Source organism: Gymnoscopelus microlampas (assembly GCF_963454915.1).
Source record: "Gymnoscopelus microlampas genome assembly, chromosome: 21".
In the NCBI taxonomy this organism is placed as follows: Eukaryota; Metazoa; Chordata; class Actinopteri; order Myctophiformes; family Myctophidae; genus Gymnoscopelus; species Gymnoscopelus microlampas.
In genome coordinates this window covers 9,572,074-9,592,360 of record NC_139958.1, presented here as the reverse complement: position 1 = coordinate 9,592,360, position 20,287 = coordinate 9,572,074, and the positions used below count along the sequence as shown (strand labels likewise).

General features: G+C 41.0%; 1 protein-coding gene and 1 long non-coding RNA gene across 2 annotated transcripts in view; both read right to left on the bottom strand.

Moving 5' to 3' along the window:
- LOC311037530 overlaps positions 1 to 20,287 on the bottom strand; it is a 439,052-nt gene that overhangs the window by 395,973 nt on the left and 22,792 nt on the right. The gene's annotated exons all lie outside the window — the stretch shown is intronic.
- On the bottom strand, positions 4,641 to 11,199 carry spina (spindlin a; the record flags this gene model as incomplete). Its single annotated transcript, XM_084047497.1, has 6 exons — positions 11,089 to 11,199; positions 9,875 to 9,920; positions 8,141 to 8,282; positions 6,619 to 6,736; positions 5,465 to 5,698; positions 4,641 to 4,843 (listed from the first exon to the last, which is right to left on the bottom strand). Exons 1-6 carry the CDS (start codon positions 11,126 to 11,128, stop codon positions 4,641 to 4,643), a joined length of 783 nt encoding a protein of 260 aa, XP_083903623.1. The 5' UTR covers positions 11,129 to 11,199.

Below are 20,287 nucleotides of genomic sequence, written 5' to 3'. Positions count from 1 at the left end.
GAGTAAAGGTACATAGTTACTTTACACCACTGGATTTGAGCGCAGTTGACTGAATATAACAATGACACATTTTTTTTTTAACTCTTCTCAACGTTCATCTGAAAAAAAAAACTATTCTAATGAACACAAGGTTAAAGTGATCTCACGTTTTAGATGTCAGCAGAGAGTCTCAGATCTCTAAGTCAGGTGTTTTGGTGAAGTCTCTTCTTCAGATGATGATAGCAGATCCTCCAAATGATGTTCTCTGTACTTTGCCTCCTCTAACTATTCCTCTCTCTCCTCCTCCTTCCACTCGTATTTCTTGTTGTACACCTGCACTCATAAGCATTTCCATATATACACTCATAAGCATTTCCATGGAATAAACAATTCCATGGAATTGTTTATTCCATGGAAATGTATATTTAATCACCCGTACAGTCGTTATATGCAAAACACTCCCAATGTACAAATGGAGTGTGTGCCATTAAAGGCACACACTCCATTTGTACACTCTCAGAGTTACAGACCCATAAGGGTCCATTTGGTGCCTAATCTATCATTTAGCTGGGGACCCCCTGGAACTCCCTCAAGTACCCCTGGGGGTCCCCGGACCCCACTTTGAGAACCAATGCTCTACAGAGGCCTCCCGTGGGTCACGAAGAAGAATGGGGCTCGCAGGGAACCGTGTCAGTCAGGCACTCGGAACTGGTAGCAAGCAAGCTGACACTGTGGGAGCCAGCCCAAGGCACCGCTAGGAGGGGAAATAGGCCTACATAAACACACTACAGTGTGACAGCGAGGCAGAGCCGGCGCGCCCTATTAGGCAGAGTAGGCAGTTGCCTAGGGCGCCACTAGGGGGGGGGCGCAAAAAAAAAAAAAAAAAAAAAACTTTTTTTTTTTTTTTTTTTCCCAGAATCTAGGTGGCGCTGTGGCAGAAAACGGTGGCGGTGCGGGGGGGGGTGGGGGTGGGGGGGGGGCGCCAGGAAAAATATTGCCTAGGGCGCCAAATTACCTAGCACCGGCACTGCAGCGAGGCTAGTAATCAAGGAGTCCCGAGTCCACACTCACGCATCGCATGCATACTACAGTATGTAACCGATTATGAATACAGGGTAACAATGAATTAAAATCACTAAGATAGGGTGTAAATGTTTTCATGGTTTGAATTCATGTAGTCGATGCCAATTTGTAGAAGTAATGTACTATAACTGTCTTTTTTTGTACATCAAGTTCACGATTGAAATAATGTGACAAAATTGAAAAGAAGAGAAATTAACATGGAAGATTTACTTACAACAGCAAACAAAAAATATGAACAACCATTTTTTTTGTGTAAAAAGAAACAAAAACAAAATGCACCAGAATAGTAAAAGTCCCATCTCTTTACAGTGTTGATGTTTTATCAAAATCAACATCATCATTACTGCTATACTACTCATGATTGTACATCAACAAAAATGTAGATTTATCCACACCTGCGAATTAAGACCTATATTTTCACATGATCATAAACGCATATCTCCGACCTTCACACAGATTCCAAAACTGCAATGACAGTGCATTACATTTGATTTGCCGTAACTTTAATTTCTGCAGCATTCAAGTGCATAAAAAGCCTCAGTTACACACGAGATTGAAACAAATTGGATTTCCATACCTGTTGACAACTTGACATAATTTGTAGAGTGTAAACATACATGGTGCCAAAGAGACCTAATCATTGTGTTACTGGTTCATGCAGTACTGGTCCCACTTTCCCAGATACAGATGGAATTCATCGTTTTGAACTTGTCATGAAGTTCTTTCTTTTTTTAAAATTCTGTATTCATATCTGACTTTGTGCGAAAAGGCCTCGAGTTTAAGTAATAATCTCAATAACTATGTTTAGTTTTTGTATCATTCCTGAGCCAAAAATGTGATGACCGGGTCATCGGTCAATAGGAGACTCTTTGAGTCTCCTTCCCGCCTGTCATCAAATTATTGTCTCAGGAATGAGACCAAAACAAAAAAAATCTCCATGAATTCAAGGCTTCATGGGGTGTGTAATTGATAGAAAATAAGTTGTTTTTTAGGTGAACTACTCCTTTAAGATCATAACAATAATTGCAATCTGCATGTAAAATAACAAACAAAATTAAGACAAATAAGTGCATTATACTCTTTCAGTCAGTGTTCAGTGTTTTCCATACTTTACTGTACATGGGTGCAAAACCCTATGATTGTTGTTGAACCTGGAATATTGTATTTAAACACTTGTATCAATACTGCAATGTAGAAACACTGTTACAAGTAAAAGTCTGGAATTCTAAATGTACTTGAGTAAAAGTACAAAAGCATTGGCATCAAAATGTAATTAAAGTACCAAAAGTAAAAGTACTCATTATGTAGAATGTCCCATTACAAGTTTTCAAATGTATAAAAATCTTTTGAAAATAGCAGATCTACAAGCTCACAATGTGTTGCATCGCGACGCATTGTGAGCTTGTAGATCAGCTATTTTCAAATGGCCAAAATGTATATGGGACTGTAGTGGTTAATGTATGTTTTGTAATAATAATCAAAATCTACAAAGTAACTAGTCACTAAAGTTTTCAAATAAATGTAGTGGAGAAAAGTACAATATTTGCCTCTGAGATGTAGTGGAGTAGAAGTAAAATTATTGGAAATTGGAAATACTCAGGTAAGTACAAATACCTCAAAAGTTTACTTAAGTACAGAACTAGAGTCCATGTACTTAGTTACTTTCCACCACTGGTTACAGCATGATGACAAGGTAACAACACAACCCAAACCTCTACCAAAGTCTCATTGCGCTTTAACCTATTAAAACCGGGAAAGCATCTGTGTAAATTTTAGATTTTAGCGTTAAAAGATAGCAGATCTACATCTGCTATCATACATGTAGATAAAGGTTGAATAAGGAATCATTGTCAGATTTGACCAAATTGTTGTGTCTCAATGAATTCTCAAAACTAAATTCATCTGGGTAACATCATTCTTTTCTATTTTAAAAGGGGAAATGGATTCCTGTATTTTTTTTTCATCTATCCGGGTTTAGATGTAAAAGTTGTCGCTAAATTTGATCAAGCTGTTTTATTCTCCTGATGTTGAGGTCTCTTTTTTTTTGTTTATTACTCAAGGCCAAGGAAATGTTGACCGACCCACCGACCGGGCCACACCTAGATGAAGGAGCCGCCGTCATCATCACTCATCATCACAGCCGAGCTGTGTCAAGGGTCTCTGAGAGGATGTGTGGTCTTCTTAGGATGTAAGTAAAGGCATTTAAGCTCCTTCCGTTTGCAGTAGGCTGACATCCGAGTGAGAGAATAGACCCCGATGAAGGCCTCTGAGCCGAAACACGTCCGTTAAAACTTTGCCATGCCATAAAGCAGTGGTTCTCAAACTTTTTCATGTCAAGGACCCCCCAAAGACACTTATTAGCATGCGGACCCCCATTTGAAAAGATATGCCAGGGACCCCCCATAAGAGAAGATTTTTTTTACGGCTCTAGCAGTGATTCTCAACCATTTTAATTTCAAGGACCCCCAGTTTGACATGCATTAGGGCTACGGACCCCCATTTAATGGCATTTCTATCACTTGGACCGCAATTTATATTGTAAAATCTATGTTACAAATGGAACCAAATGGACCCTAACGGGTCCATTTGGTTCCATTTGTACACTCTCAGTTACAGACCCATAAGGGTCCATTTGGTGCCTAATCTATCATTTAGCTGGGGACCCCCTGGAACTCCCTCAAGGACCCCTGGGGGTCCCCGGACCCCACTTTGAGAACCAACGCCATAAAGGCTTTTTAACTTCACTGAACGTGTGTGAGTGCCTTGGATTCTCTTTGACCCTTTAAGACCGGGAACGCATCCGTGTAATTTTAGATTTCTTTGGGCTATTCAAAAATAGCAGATCTACAAGCTCATAGCGCTATGAGCTTGTAGATCTGCTATTTACTCTTAAATCGTGAAAATGTGTGCAAATCTTTGAATAAATATTAAGGGTGTAACGTTACAATTTAACAGCGATACGATACGCATCACGATGGTATGATGATACAATACATGGACGATATTGGTTCATTCATGGTGATACGATTTAATGATGCAAAATCGACACAGTAACTATTTAGAAAAAAAAAGAATCTGTCTGAAACGTGTGGATAGAGCAGGTTTTTTAAGGGAAGATCGGAGTTAAAAATGTTCGCTTTAAAACATATAGATTATATATGTTTTAAAGCGAACATTTTTAACTCCGATCTGTGCTTCTGGGGGTCCCTGGAACAACATATTTTGAGATGGGGGTCCGCGGCCAAATACATATAATTTTGAGGGTCCTTGACATATACAAGCTCATAGCGTGCCAAAGAAATCTAAAATGACACAGATGCGAATTTTCAAAAATAGCAGATCTACAAGCTCATAGCGCGGCACTCGGTGCCGCGCTATGAGCTTGTATATCTGCTATTTTTGAATAGCCCAAAGTGTAAAGTAATGCTTTTTAGCTCAAATCTAAAAATGACACAGTTCCAGGTCTTAATGGGTTAAAAGCCTTGACCGACTCTCTCCAAAGAGCACCTTCAGGTTCAGTCTCAGATAATTACGGAGCCACGCAGCCCTTCCTTCGTCTCTTAATTCAACATCGAGTCTTAGGCTGTTTTGACCAGGTCATAGACATAGATGAGAAAGTCATCGTCAAACTTGATGAAGTAAACCGAGGGTTTGGCCTGGACCTGGTGGATGACCATGCCCGTTCTCTTTCCTCCGTCCTCTTTGGCGTACTCCACCTGTTTGCCCACCAGACTGTCCTCCACCTCGCCTGGCTCTCGCTCCGCCGGCTCCACACCGTCATCTGTGAGGAGAGACGTGGAGGGAACAGTGTTATAGAGACATCAGAGATGTGTGGTAGGACTACTTATGTAGGTAGGAAGGAAGGAAAGGAAATATGTTGGAATTCATGGCTGTGAAACAAGTGTCTGAGTTAGGTTATAAGAATTGGTCCGCGACTCAAACATGGGTTCAAGCTCACAATGCCTCCTATTTTTGGTTAAAGTTCTCCTCAGGGATGCTAGGGTTCAAGTGGTTAAAGGGAAATACCACTCATTTTCAACATTGAACTATGTCTTTAATACACCTTAGAGCTGTTCTGTGGAAATAAGAAACCCCCCCCCTTCTGTGTTGCCTAGAACTGGATAATTGATTGAGGTCATGTGATCAGTGACATACGCAGGGTGTACTTTTGGCTGAGGGGGCGGAGCCAAAAGTACACCCTGCGTATGTCACTGATCACATGACCTCAATCAATTATCCTTTTCTAGGAGTGGTCTTCCCCTTTAATGTAAAAAAAAAAAACATCCTATCACACAAAGATTTGGCGGCCCCCCTGCAGTATCTCTGAGGACCCCCTAGGGGTGTCACGGACCCCCTGTTGAAGACCCCTGCTGGTCTACTGTAGTACTACTACTCCACTCACTGGAGTCGGGCATGATCCTGAGGTCTCCCTCCCGGTAGTCGTCCAGCAGCTGGTACATGTAGAGCACGGGGTCCTTCTCGTAGGTGATGTAAAACCAGGTGGTGACGATGGGGGCCCGGGCCAGCACCATACCCCTCCACTCCTCCTTTGGCCCGTCCTCCGTCTCAAACATGTGCTCCACCGCCTTGCCGATCATCGTGTCCGCCAAGTTGGCGTCCGTGAGCCGAGAGTTGGCTGTAGAACAATAATAAAATAACATCTGTGAGCCGGGAGTTGGCTGTAGAACAATAATAAAATAACATCTGTAGATGAGAGTTGTCTGTAGAACAATAATAAAATAACATCTGGGAGTTGGGAGTTGACTATAGAACAATAATAAAATAATATCTGTGAGCTGGGAGTTGACTGTAGAACAATAATAAAATAACATCTGGGAGTTGGGAGTTGACTGTAGAACAATAATAAAATAATATCTGTGAGCCGAGAGTTGACTGTAGAACAAGGGTTCCCAAACCTTTCAGGCCGCGACCCCCCCCAAATAATCATTTGAACTGAGGACCCCCCAAAAATAATCACATTTGAACTGAGGACCCCCCAAATAATCAAATTTGAACTGAGGACCCCCCCCAAAAAATAATAATAATAATAATCATATTTGAACTGAGGACCCCCCAAAATAATCATATTTGAACTGGGGACCCCCCACCCTGACAAGCATTTTTAATTGTAGGCATTACATTTAGTTTGACTCTGCTCCACTGATGAATATTGTGAAAATAGCCAAACTACATGCTCACAATGTTTGCCTCTTTCTTACGTAATACTTGACAGTGTGGCTAATATGGCATTTAATTAAGAAGGTCTTAAAAGTCCTTAAATTGTCACTTTAGAAACGTGCAGATACCCTGTATACACTTATATACTGTATGTCGGTCTGTTTACTGTTGAGTGAGAAAACAATGTTGCACATTAAGCTAATCATCTGGGGACCCCCCAAAATAGTTTGGGGACCTCGCCTGGGAGTCCGGACCCCCAATTTAGGGACCACTGCAGTAGAATAATACAATGACATATGTGAGCACTGAGCAGAGTTGACTGTAGGTTTTGGTAATGGGTTAGTAGTTGATTTAGTGACGCTTACAGGGCAGCCTTACCCAGCCTGTCCGGCAGGACCTCCAGTCCCAGGACCCTTTCGTCTGTGTGGAGCTCCAGGCCATACACACAGTCAAAACCATCATACTTTATCAGGTAGAGAGCCGGGTTCACTGGAACCTAGTGGAGACAGACATATGGGTAGTTTGTGGGGGAGAGAGAAAGATGTTAGTTTGTGAGTGGAGAGAGAGAAAGATGTTAGTTTGTGAGGGGAGAGAGAGAAAGATGTTAGTTTGTGAGAGGAGAGAGAGAAAGATGTTAGTTTGTGAGAGGAGAGAGAGAAAGATGTTAGTTTGTGAGAGGAGAGAGAGAAAGATGTTAGTTTGTGAGAGGAGAGAGAGAAAGATGTTAGTTTGTGAGAGGAGAGAGAGAAAGATGTTAGTTTGTGAGAGGAGAGAGAGAGAAAGATGTTAGTTTGTGAGAGGAGAGAGAGAAAGATGTTAGTTTGTGAGAGGAGAGAGAGAAAGATGTTAGTTTGTGAGAGGAGAGAGAGAAAGATGTTAGTTTGTGAGAGGAGAGAGAGAAAGATGTTAGTTTGTGAGGGGAGAGAGAGAAAGATGCTAGTTTGTGAGAGGAGAGAGAGAAAGATGTTAGTTTGTGAGAGGAGAGAGAGAAAGATGTTAGTTTGTGAGAGGAGAGAGAGAAAGATGTTAGTTTGTGAGGGGAGAGAGAGAAAGATGTTAGTTTGTGAGAGGAGAGAGAGAAAGATGTTAGTTTGTGAGAGGAGAGAGAGAAAGATGTTAGTTTGTGAGGGGAGAGAGAGAAAGATGTTAGTTTGTGAGAGGAGAGAGAGAAAGATGTTAGTTTGTGAGAGGAGAGAGAGAAAGATGTTAGTTTGTGAGAGGAGAGAGAGAAAGATGTTAGTTTGTGAGGGGAGAGAGAGAAAGATGTTAGTTTGTGAGGGGGGAGAGAGAAAGATGTTAGTTTGTGAGAGGAGAGAGAGAAAGATGTTAATTTGTGAGGGGGGATTACACGCACGGGGCTGTCGTAGTATAGGAAGAAAATAAATCCGCTCGTCGTAATCCATTGCATAGCTGCGGGCCTGCGGCCATTTCAATGAAGCTTGTTTTTGCCATAAAGCAAGAGGTTCCCAGTTCGATCCCGGGTTTCCCCAGAGTTGGTGTCGAAGTGTCCTTGAGCAAGACGCTGAACCCCTAATTGCTCCTGTTGAACAGGTTGGTGCCTTGCATGGTTGCCTCCACCCCTCTGTGTGTGAATGGGTGAATGTAATGCACAATCAAATGTAAAGCGCTTTGGATAAAAGCGCTATATAAATGCACCATTTACCATTTTAAATTAGCTTTTATTCTTTTAAATGACCTCAATTCCGGTCACTGCCTGACGTCATCAGGCAGTGAAAGCATCATTCATAGGATAGATCACAGCGCCCTCTGGCGTAATCACTGAAAACATATTTTTTTAAGGACGTAAATATACGTCCTTGGCAGGCAATGTGTTAAATGACGCAGATCTGCGTCAATAGCAGGCAATGTGTGTAAGACAAGTGAATAGTCAGCCGTTTACCTGATCCAGTACGGTTCCCTTCCAGACCACGTGTTGTCCTCCTCCCTCCCTCCAGACGTGTTGTATCCGACAGCCCACCATGTTCCTCCCCGGCTGAGACAGAGATTTGGTGGTGACTGCACCCAGACTACTCTTATGTTTCCTGACAGAGATGTTTAAAGGAAATTATTATATCATTAATCCATTAAGACCGGGAACGCATCTGTGTAATTTTTAAGATTTCTTTGGGCTATTCAAAAATAGCAGATATAGAAGCTCATATATATGAGCTTGTAGATCTGCTAAGTTTTGAAAAATCTTGGAAAATGTGTGCAAATCTTTGAATATATACAGTATGTTTTAAAGCGAACATTTCTAACTCCGATCTGTGCTTCTGGGGGGGTCCCTGGAACAACATATTGTGAGATGGGGGCCAAATACATATCATTTTGGGGGTCCTTGACATGGAAAAGTTGGAGCACCACTTATATAGCAACATACTGTTAGGATTTACCCCCCCCCAATATATATATTCAAAGATTTGCACAAATGTAAGATTTTTCAACATAAGCTCGTATATCTGCTATTTTTTAATAGCCAAAGAAATCTAAAATGACACCGATGCGTTCCCGGATTGAATGGGTTAATTGTATGTTTCAATAAACAGGGAATGTGAGTTATACAATAGCTATGATCCATACTATATTAAAGCTGCACTACACTATGTAACTTTCCTGTTCTACCCCCGGATTTGAGCCTGGTTTCCTGCGCAAGTGCTTTTTTACCAGTGAGCTAACAGAGCCTGCCTGCTTGCTCAGGGGATAAATGTAATCATGACCATCAGGTAAAAATTTGTGTCAGATCCTGTGTCTAGGTGAGACATGACCTTTGACACAATCTAAATGTCTCAATGGAAGAGCAGGAAGACAAAACACAACCACCCCAATTGTATAAGTCATATTGTAATAACTCTACCATTCAGATTGGACAAAATTACATTTTATTCATTAAAAAAAAAGTTACATAGTGCCGCTTTAATATAACGACCCAGTAGAGAAATACTGATAGATTCAAGTATCAGCATTAGTGATTCTATGGGTAGAAGTAGTAGTATTAAGGGTTTAAGTATTAGTATTAGTAAAAGTAGCCTTAGCATTACTGTATTGACCAGAATACAATACTTTTTTAAAACCCTAGAAATACTGTACGTCTGAAAAAGTGGGGTCATCTTATAGTTTGGGTCTAGGCTCATTCATAACAGCAGATGGGGCCAAATATCTTTCTTGAGATCCTTGTGTGTCTTTGTTTTAATCTTGCTTGCTTGTAAACTTTCTGTTTTTTCTCATGTTTCTGTTAACTCATCTTGAAAATAGACAATCTACAAGCTCTTTGAAAATAGCAGATACAAGCTCACAACGCGTCGCGAGCTTGTAGATCTGCTATTTTCAAGAAGCCGAAGTATATATATTTTTTAATAACAATCAAAATCTACAAAGTAACTAGTAACAAAAATGTTCAAGTAAATGTAGTAGAGTTAAAGAATAATATTTGCCTCTGATATGTAGTGGAGTAGAATATTGAAAATTGGAAATACTCCTCCAGTAAAGTAAAAAAATACCTCAAAATTGTACTTAAGTACAGCACTTGAGTAAATTTACTTTACTGGTGGTTACTCCCCCCCCACTGAGTGTTAGTAATAGTAGCAATATCTAGTAGCAGTGTCTAGTGGCATTGGTTCCATCGTCACAGACTTACTTGTGAGGATTCTTTTTCATCATGTTTGCAGAAACACCTGCATGTTCTGAGGAGGAATACACATCATCATCACAGTGTTAGACATCAAATAAATCATAAATCAGTGGTTCCCAGCCTTTCAGAATCACACTCAGCTTTATTGTCACATCACAGGCTTATTGTGCAAGTTCTATCGTTGTTATTTCCATAGAAAAAAGAAAGGGAAGAGGGGGGGGGCAAGGGGGAAGAGAGAACTACATATTTACACATAATATATGATGTATTATAGTACCTGAGGTAAGATTTAAAGGTGCGTGCATAGCAGCAGATGTATACTGTACGAGGTACAGTATACCAACCAATACCTTTATATCACGTACAGTGTACGAGATATACTGTTGAGGTGCGAGAAAACACAAAAAAAACTAAAGTCAGTGCGTTGTACATGGGATTAAGGTGCAAAATGTCAGCGCGTGTCGACCGCATAATCCACATGAAGTACAACTGACACTGGTATAATCCGCAGGTAGGTCCATGAGGAAGAACAAAAAAAGGTCACTTGTCCCTGGTATAATCCACAAGTAGGTATTTTTTCCTTGGACTGCTCCCCTCCCCTCCCCTTTTTACATATTACACAAGTTGAGATCCCCCACAAGTGCTCGCACACTCTCGTGTTTTACCAACATGTGAACCACTTAAGACCTATACACTTGAATATCGACAATAGCCATTAGCCACGTTGTTTTTCGTCTTTGTTTCTCTGTTAATTAGTAGCTCAGCTGAGAGCTGGCTAGTTGCTACCAGTTGTATCGTTCGCCGCCGTTTGTTTGTCTGTTGGGTTGGGCTCTTCTGTTTGATAACACTCTTTGGGTTATAAAAATCGTTATCTTTATTGACTGAGTCATTATGCAGTACAGTACAGTATGTAGTACTGTAGCACTTTATTCAACTGTTTATTGGTCTTGATGGTTTGCATGGGACTAAAGGTCAACACAATGCGTTCCCTCGGTGAGAGTGAAACGCTTGAAAGTTGATTTATTATAGTTTGTGTTAGTTTATGAGTTTAGTAACATGTGTCAGCTTATTAACACACAGGTATGTGGGTAACGGAGAGAGACAGGCAGTCAGACATACAGTATGAAGGACAAAACGACACAGTGATACAGGGTGAAGAAGACAGACAGGAGATGGTTTCTGGTTATGTATGGCCAGTCATAGCGGTAAAGCATGCTAACCTGCATCAGCTGCGTCTCGCGGTCCCGGCACACTCTTCATTCATCTGGAGGCTGGAGGGCCAACCTGACCGGCCCCGGCCACATCCAGTACAACCCTGCTACCACCACGCCACACCTGGGAGAGGATAGGAAGGTCAAAAACACAGAACCACACTAAGACTATGATCTACAAGCTCACAACGTGTCGATGTAGATCGGCTAGTTGAGCTATTTTAAAATGTTTTTCAAAATAGTAAAATATGGCAAATAGGTTTAAGGATAAGGGGTAAGATAGGGATAGTATTTTCCTTTGAAGCTATGCAAGTATGTACTGCATGTCAGTCATATTTTGGCCACCGGATGGTGCTGAAAATGGCCAAACCATGCAGCTCAACTATGCACTATGGATGGATTTCTTGTTTACCAACATTGAGACTGCACACGCAGGTGCCTGTTTCATGGAATCTATTCCCAACAGATCCCCAAAGCTGTTGTTTTGGGAAGCACTCTGTGGAGCATTGGTTTCAGTTCATTCAATCACCTCTGTGTGTTGGCTGGTGAGACGCTCCTGGCGAGACATACATATACTTCATGTGTTTTTTAACCAAAACATATCACTTACCCTACCTTTAAGTACAGTACTTGAGTAAATGTACTTACACTATAGTTACTTTACACCACTCCCGCAAGAGGGATATAAGAAACTCAGTGCTAGTGAGACAGACAGGACAGCCATCCAATACCTATTAAGGATGTCCAGGCGTGTTGGTGGTGATGGGGACACGTTTGGGACAGATTTCAGATATCAATGGCGTGAGGAGGACTTATCGGCAGCACTCCCATCAGTGTGGACCTGTAGGGACACAGTGGATTGGATTGATTTATTGATTGGTTTTTTTGTTTATTGACAGAAATGCATATACACATGAACAAATGATTTTCCCTGGTTGTGGATAATAAAGGACAATTGAATCTATTTCCATTTTGGTCCTTTGAGTGTAGTAGTAGGTTGGAGGGGCTTATTGAGGCTTAATACGCTGGACCCCTGGGAGATGGATTGCTGAGGTGGAGCACAACACACATATTTTGTTCCAGGGACCCCCAGAAGCATAGATTTGAGTTAAAAATGTTCGCTTTAAAACAGGGGTGGGGAACTTTGATGATGGAGAGGGCCACTATATTTCTACACTCACTCCAGAGGGCCACAGCCACATTGCATATACTGTCGGGCAGACACCTCTCTTATCTCCGTATTTTAACTTTTTGCCAGTTGCCCATGTATGCTTTAAAAGAATATATTTATTCAGATTTGCAAAGAAATATACGATTTTTCAAAAATAGCAGATCTACAAGATCATAGCACGGCACAAAGTGATGCGCTATAAGATTGTAGATCTGCTATTTTTGAATAGCCAAAGTATAAAATAATGGTTACAGTGGTTAAAATGTAAAGAAATGACAGATGCTTCCCTGGTTATAATGGGTTAAACGGCGACCTTCACAGAATGGCCCCATACCAACAGAGGTGAGGCATGCCAGCAGCACGCCTTCTGCGTTGTGAGCAAACTCCCTCCCCAGACTGTCCCGTTGGGAATCCTAGCAGGATTACCGTTGTTCTGTTTGCCAGGTGGGGTTCCTATTAACGCTTAATGTCAATTCATTAACTTAAGTCGTTGATCAAATGATGTTTTATTTTTGTCTTTGTGAATACATAAGCCTATGGGTTATGTGATGAATAAATGATCACCCAGCGTTCATGTTGTTAGCCCTCACATTAAATTATGATTGTCGAGAACATTATCTTCTTCAATTATTAATCACTCAAGTAGCTGGCCATGCTTTATGTAATGCACAGTTAAACATTAAGGATGAGGACATTCTTAGTTTAGGTTAGTTTATTTCAGTACATTTTGTGGTAACATAGTTAAAATTTCATAGGTAATACAAACAGGGTTAAGGACACATTTATAAAGAAAAGATAACCTCATTTCTGATCAAAGAAGTATAGGCTGAAGCCATAGCTTATTACGCCAACCCTTTTAAGAAAAAGAAGCAAGGTACAAGGACAGGACACTTTGCTGTACATGTACGTGTTTGCTGTACTGTACACGTATGTATATATATATGCTATAATAAATAAGATCATAAAGAAGGCACATTCCTTTATGTTTTTTTTATAATTATCATCTTATGTTTAAGTCATTTTTTTATTATGTGTAATGAGCTGCACAATTTCACATCTTTATCAAGGCTGTTGACCCTGGCACAAAACATTTTCAGATGAGGGTCCGCTGCCAAAAACATATCAAATCGGGGGTCCTTCGCACAAAAATGTTTGAGAACCACTGATTTAGAAGGCATTTGTAGAATCGGCCTCAGGTCTTAATGGGTTAAAGAGTGGACGTGTTGTGTGTTACAGCGAGTGGTTATGAGTTGTTTTAAGATGTGGCTTTGTAACCCTTTGAGTCTTTAGAGTACTAAGTTGCGGGGGTGTGGGCCTCCTCTTGTAAAGGACCACAGCGGTGGTCTAGCATGTTTCGCTTATCGACAACAATTTACCATACTGTTGTACTGTTGCTTACTTGTAAGCATACTGTAGTTTGTTTGTCTTCGAGGAACCCATGTTTTCCATTAATTTCAGTGTGATACAAAAATCTACTTTCAGGGACTTGATAGGTAATGCTATACACAACAATCTAACTCTGCGGTTGTTTTTTTGTCAAGGTTATATATTGTTGTTGCACTTAAATGCATTTTAAAATAGTCCCTATAAGAAAGTTTGATTTACAAAATGTGTTGTACTTATTAACCACACAGTTTTGTTTACCCAACATTGACTCGATAATTCAGGTAAATGTTGATAAACGTACGAAAACCGAAACCTCTACAAATGAAGCCATTTAGATCGTGTCAAAGGTCATGTCTCACCTAGACACGTCACACAGGATCTGACACAATTAAATTTTGACCTGATGGACAAGATTCAATTAATCCCCTGAGCAAGCAGGCCAGGCTCTATTAGCTCAAAGGTAAAAAAAAAAATGTCAGGACTCGCGCAGGAAACCGGGTTCAAATCCAGGGTAGAAGAGGAAAGTTACATTAGTGCACATTGATTGGTGTGGTCCTTCACACAACAACACCGTGAAGGTGTCCCTGAAAGAAGTCACTTCACACATCATCAGTGAGTGGGCTTACGGCCAGACGGTTCGTGCAGGGTTCAAATCCCCTGAGTGCTTAAGAAAAATTGGGCGAGGAGGAGGAAAAGCAAATGAGTAATGATGCACTCCTCCTCACCCACTACACTGCACACTCACACTGCTGTCAAGGTGCCTTTGAACACCTTACTTTACCCCCCCCACCGCTGTAGAGCTAAGGCTGTTTGTAATGGGAAGCTCCCATGTGTGTGTGTGTGTGTGTGTGTGTGTGTGTGTGTGTGTGTGTGTGTGTGTGTGTGTGTGTGTGTGTGTGTGTGTGTGTGTGTGTGTGTGTGTGTGTGTGTGTGTGTGTGTGTGTGCGCTTAATGTATGTTTTATAATATAATAATTTATATCTGCAAAGTAACTAGTAACTAAAGTTTTCAAATAATTGTAGTGGAGTAAAAGTACAATATTTCCCTCTGAGATGTAGTGGAGTAGAAGTAAAAGTACAGAAAATTGAAAATACTCCAGTAAAGTAAAAAATAGCTAAAAATGGTACTTAAGTACAGTACTTGAGTAAATGTTGTGTGTGTGTGTGTGTGTGTGTGTGTGTGTGTGTGTGTGTGTGTGTGTGTGTGTGTGTGTGTGTGTGTGTGTGTGTGTGTGTGTGTGTGTGTGTGTGTGTGTGTGTGTGTGTGTGTGTGCGCGCGTCTCACTTTATCAATGTGGATCTGGGTCTATCCTGGAAAACGAGGCTGCATGTTCAGCAAACCTGCCGTGAATAAATAAGGGGGACATTTTTCGGCAGACTGGTTGATGATGATGATGATGATTATGAAGAAGAACAGGGGCATTTGCTCATAAGGATATGACCCTCAGAAAGGTCACATCAATTAGGGGAAGCAACAATAAGCAATATTTGTATTTCTTGTCATTTAGCTTTAGCTGGTCTGACTGAGTGAATATGACTGACTCTTGTCAGTCAAATTGGAAGATAATCTGACTTTCTCAGACTTGGCTGGTAAAACCATGGAAGAATAGTTAAATAAAGTCTCCATAAATGATACTGGATAACGGCTACTGGTGTTAGTTTAACACAAGATTTACTTTAACAACTTTATTCCACTATAGCCACAGTGGCTCTTCCACCTCGCCCTTAACCAGCCACTTTAACTCTTTTACTCGTTGATCCCGGGCCTCAACTGATGGCTGGTTATCTGAGTATTACAGTAGCGCAGTGGTGGCGACAGGCAGGTATTTCAAAGACTTAGCAATACATTGTTTCTCTCCATATCTAAGAAAAGACCTTGAGCTCCTATTCATGAAAGAGATCATTCATCTCTGTTCAAAAAGGAGAACTATGACTGTCTCCAGATAAAACGTTCTTTTTAAACTTTTTTAACGAATCAAAGGTCCTCTAAAACGCAACATTCAAGGATGAGGTCAGCACAAAACGATTACCCAAGCATTGAACTATCTACACCTGTTTGCGTACTGATATAACTGCGTGTGTAATCAAATGTAGGCTGTTATACCACACAAATCTATATCTATTAACTTGTATAGCAATTAATATAGTCATTATTGTATAAGAAGTTCTGTCGCAAGTTCCAGTTCTTAAATTATTAACCAATCCTATTGACTGATTATGTTCTGGCCCACCAGCTAATTCTGGTGGGCCAGTGGAAAACTTACTTGCTGGCACTAGTGGGTACATCTTGTTGATAAACTTACCAGCAGTGTTGTAAAGTAACTAAGTACATTTACTCAAGTACTGTACTTAATACACTTTGGAGGATTTTTTTCAGTAGGCTACTTTTACTTCTACTCCACTGCATCTCAGAGGCAAATATTGTACTTTTACTCCACTACAATTATTTGAAAACTTTAGTTACTTTAGAGATTTTTATTATTATTACAAAACATACAGTAGCCACTTCGGCCCTATATACGTATATTTCGGCCATTTGGAAATAGCCGATCTACAAGCTCACAATTGTGAGCTTGTAGATCTGATATTTTCAAAAGATTTGTATACATTTTATATATGGGGGTCCTTGAAAATAAAACGTTTGAGAACCACTGTACTGGAGGACTCCTAATGTGCGATTGTGTCATATTAAATCAGTGTCATGCATATTCTGAATAAAACCTGAAGACTGACAGTCATTCAGTAATAATTGGGTCTCATGATCTGAATAAAAAACTAAATCTAAAATTTGCCAGAGACAAGGACAAGTCATGCCGAGGATGGACATGTTGATGATGACCCCTGATGATGATAATACATTGTACCATCATCATCACCACCATCATCATCATCAGTATCATCATCTGCATTGACAAACAGCAGCCACAGAACATTCTATAGGCATACTCAGTCACCTGTGTCCTGTTGTCTAGTATGCAGCAGGAGCAGCAGTAGTGTCAGCCTGACACAGCCATGTTGCTGCACTTTCACTTTTACTATTATTTACTGTCTCCCCCAGTCAGCTTAGAGAAATGACACAATGCAAGGACAAACACGTCTAAAGAACGCTTCAAAGGAAAACTAGACAATGCCTCTTGAAATAGAAACCAGACCCGCAACTGGCGACACAAACCATGCGCACTGGTGTGGCGCGCAGCAGTTACTTTAGTTACTCTTAAAAGATATACCGCACATGAAATATCGCGTTCTTTACAATTACTTACATGTTTAAAGTAGATTAAGACGCAGGTCCACTGGTGTGTGTGCGTGTCTTACCTCTTTTTGCAATGATTTGCCTTTAACAGAAGATGAATTGCGGTACGGTAACGGACCGGTACGGTACCTCCGTTGTGAGCAACCTCGATCCTTTGGAACAGAAACCTAAACCCAGCCATCGCACTCCCCGCCCCCTTTCTACCGTCTTGCTACATAGTGCGACCTAGCCCTGAAACGTGTGACAGTCATGGCGCAACCTGTTCCTGGTTTTGGCTCTTTTTTTTCATTTACAATCTGTACATCTACATAAACGTTTAGATTTCAAATATAAAGTGCTGACCCCACGGCCATGGATGTAACACGTTGAAACGCTTGGGTTTAAGTAGCCATATCTTCCGTATTGTTCAATAAAAAGAATTTTAATCCGATCGGTGGCCATTTTCTCAAAATGTTTTATCATATGCTTTCAATTACGCGACCTTATCGATTGGGAGTTGTATTGCACTCTAATACATTATAATTCTATAAGAAAATGGCCACCGATTGGATCAAAATACTTTTTATTGAACAATACAGAAAATTCGGGTACTTACACCCAGGTGTTTTAACTTGTTACATCCGTGGCCGTGGGGTATTTGAAATGTAAACGTTTATGTAGATGTACGGATTGTAAATGGAGAAAATTCCCGAACCAGGGACAGGTTGCGCCATGACTGTCACGATATGACAGTCAACCGCGAGTCAATGCATTTGACGCCTGTTGGTGCATCAAGTCCGCACCTTGCTTGATAGTCCTTCACTAAAATCCCCAGTGTTACCTGGCTGAGAGTATGCAAAACATTTAACCAAATGTGGACCCGTTTGTGTAGCCTATATACTCTAAAAATACAAAAAGATAAGGATCCATTTGGTTCCATAAATAATAATATGATATCATTATTATTATTATAATATATTATAATAATTTCATTGATTAATTGAATACTTTATTAACAGTTTGTAAACAGTAGGCCTACAGTGTACAGTGGTACGATTTTACAACGATTGTTAAGACAAAAAGCGCTATAGGGGCTTGTTTCCATTGTGGTCCTGGGTATTCACTTCATAAATACATGTTAAGACATGCATACACTAATAATGCAAATCCTGCGATTTTCAATGTGTGTGTGTGTGTGTGTGTGTGTGTGTGTGTGTGTGTGTGTGTGTGTGTGTGTGTGTGTGTGTGTGTGTGTGTGTGTGTGTGTGTGTGTGTGTGTGTGTGTGTGCGTGTGTGCGTGCGTGCGTGCGTGCGTGCGTGCGTGCGTGCGTGCGTGCGTGTGTGTGTGTGTGTGTGTGTGTGTGTGCGCGTGCGTGCGTGCGTGCGTCTGAATGTGAATCAGAACATAGGCCAGGCAGGAGGAAGAGACCCATAGAACTGTCTGGAGAAGAGAACAATGGTTTCTATTATTGCATTGCAACTTTCCAGGAACATAAAGCCTGCAGTTTCTATTTGCTTGGATTCCCCATCGATGATGTCACTGGTAGACGGGATTCTGAACTGTCCACAGCCCCAAATATGTATGTATTTGGCCAAGGACCCCCATCTGAAAATGTTTTGTGCCAGGGACCTCCAGAATAGAAGATTTGTGTAAAAATATATATATATTTAATTATAAATACATTATTCAAAATCTTCCGAACATTTTTGAGATTTTTCAAAGATTTAAAAAAATTGCAGATTCACAAGCTCGCAGTGCGGCAAACTACTTTTACTGGGGACCCCTCAAGGACTGAAGTAATTCAGCTTCTCTCTCAACTCCATCTTCTCTTAGCTCCCTAGCCTAGCACAGAATATTTTCAAATAGGGGTCTAATATGTATCGATTTGGGGGTCGTTCCACTGGTTTAGCCCATTGGTTCTCAAAATGGGGTCCGGGGACCCCTAGGGGTCCTTGGGGGGGATACCGGGGGTCCCCAGCTAAATAAGTTGATAAAGCGTCACAATCATATTAACCCCTTTTATCCATATGTTATACCTTGGCTATTCAAAAATAGCAGATATACAAGCTCATCAGATCTGTTATTTTTGAAAAATCTTGAAAGTGGGTGCAAATCTTTAAATCTTTTTTTTTTAGAGGCAAGGCATTTTGAAAACAATCTTTGCTTTGGGGGGTCCCTGGCACAACATATTTTCAGGTGGGGGTCTGCGGCCACATACATACCTTGGGGGTCCTTGGCACGAAAACGTTTGAGAACCACTGGTTTAGCCTATATAAGTTAACTGTCTCATGGTGCAGTTAATAGACTACATACTGACATGTGATATGAATTGCCTTTAGTTCATCTTCCTTTGTCCAGTCAAGGTTGTACATGTGAGCTGGGGTGTGTGTAGCCTACTGTAAGCTTTGTGGTGTTGTTTAATACAGTATTTGTTTCTGTGACTTTAATTGTAACACAGTGCCAATATGGCACAGACAATGTTATGCAGACATGGACAAGCCAAGTGTATTTGTACAGCACATTTCATGCACAATCCACTTCCCATTAAAGGACATTAGCATTTATAAACCTCATCCATCCACACACTCACAGGATAGTCTACAGCAACACAGGCACGCACGCACGCACGCACGTACGCACGCACGCGCGCACAAACATACACACACACACACACACACACACTGATGCCGTGAACACTGATGCGTGAACACTCCTGCTCATGGGAGAGGTACAAAACAGGGCCATCTGCAGTCTGTACCCCTGGAGAAGTTTATAGGCTTCACTCACTTTCTCAAGTGCACACGTGTTGATGGGTATAGCGTAGATTTAATACGACCAGCATCCCTGTTATGAATTATGTCCTTAATCTGAACGACCCAGACGGTACATACGTGTTGAATCACGATTCACTCTCCTTGGCGTAAGCACTGATACACTTAATTGAGGCCATGACAAGCAACTACTTTATCAGATCAGACTGACATCTGTGGTCAATTATACGAGATGCATGTTCTATTGCTATTCATTCTGTTCTTGTCCTTGTCTCATATCCTATGGTCACGTCATGTGTCCAACACTGTATTATTGTTGCCAGACCCAAAGGGTCGGCCTACATGAGGCTTTGTCTGTCCCTCTTTCGTCCCTCTTTTGTCCCTCTTTTGTCCCTCTTTTGTCCCTCTTTTCTCCATATATGGCATAAATGGGAAGACAGATACACAGACAGATATACACGTCATGCAAAGTCCGGCCGTCATGCGAAGTGCCAGACCACTAGGGGTCTGGCAGTACCAGGTCTCCTGGTTCTAATATTCTCTACCGTGTGTCATCTTGTTCTCTGTGTACGCGACTCAACAAACATCACTCACCACCCTTAGTTAGAGGGAGACTTTTAAGGGATCACATGGTTGGTCAACCGAAAT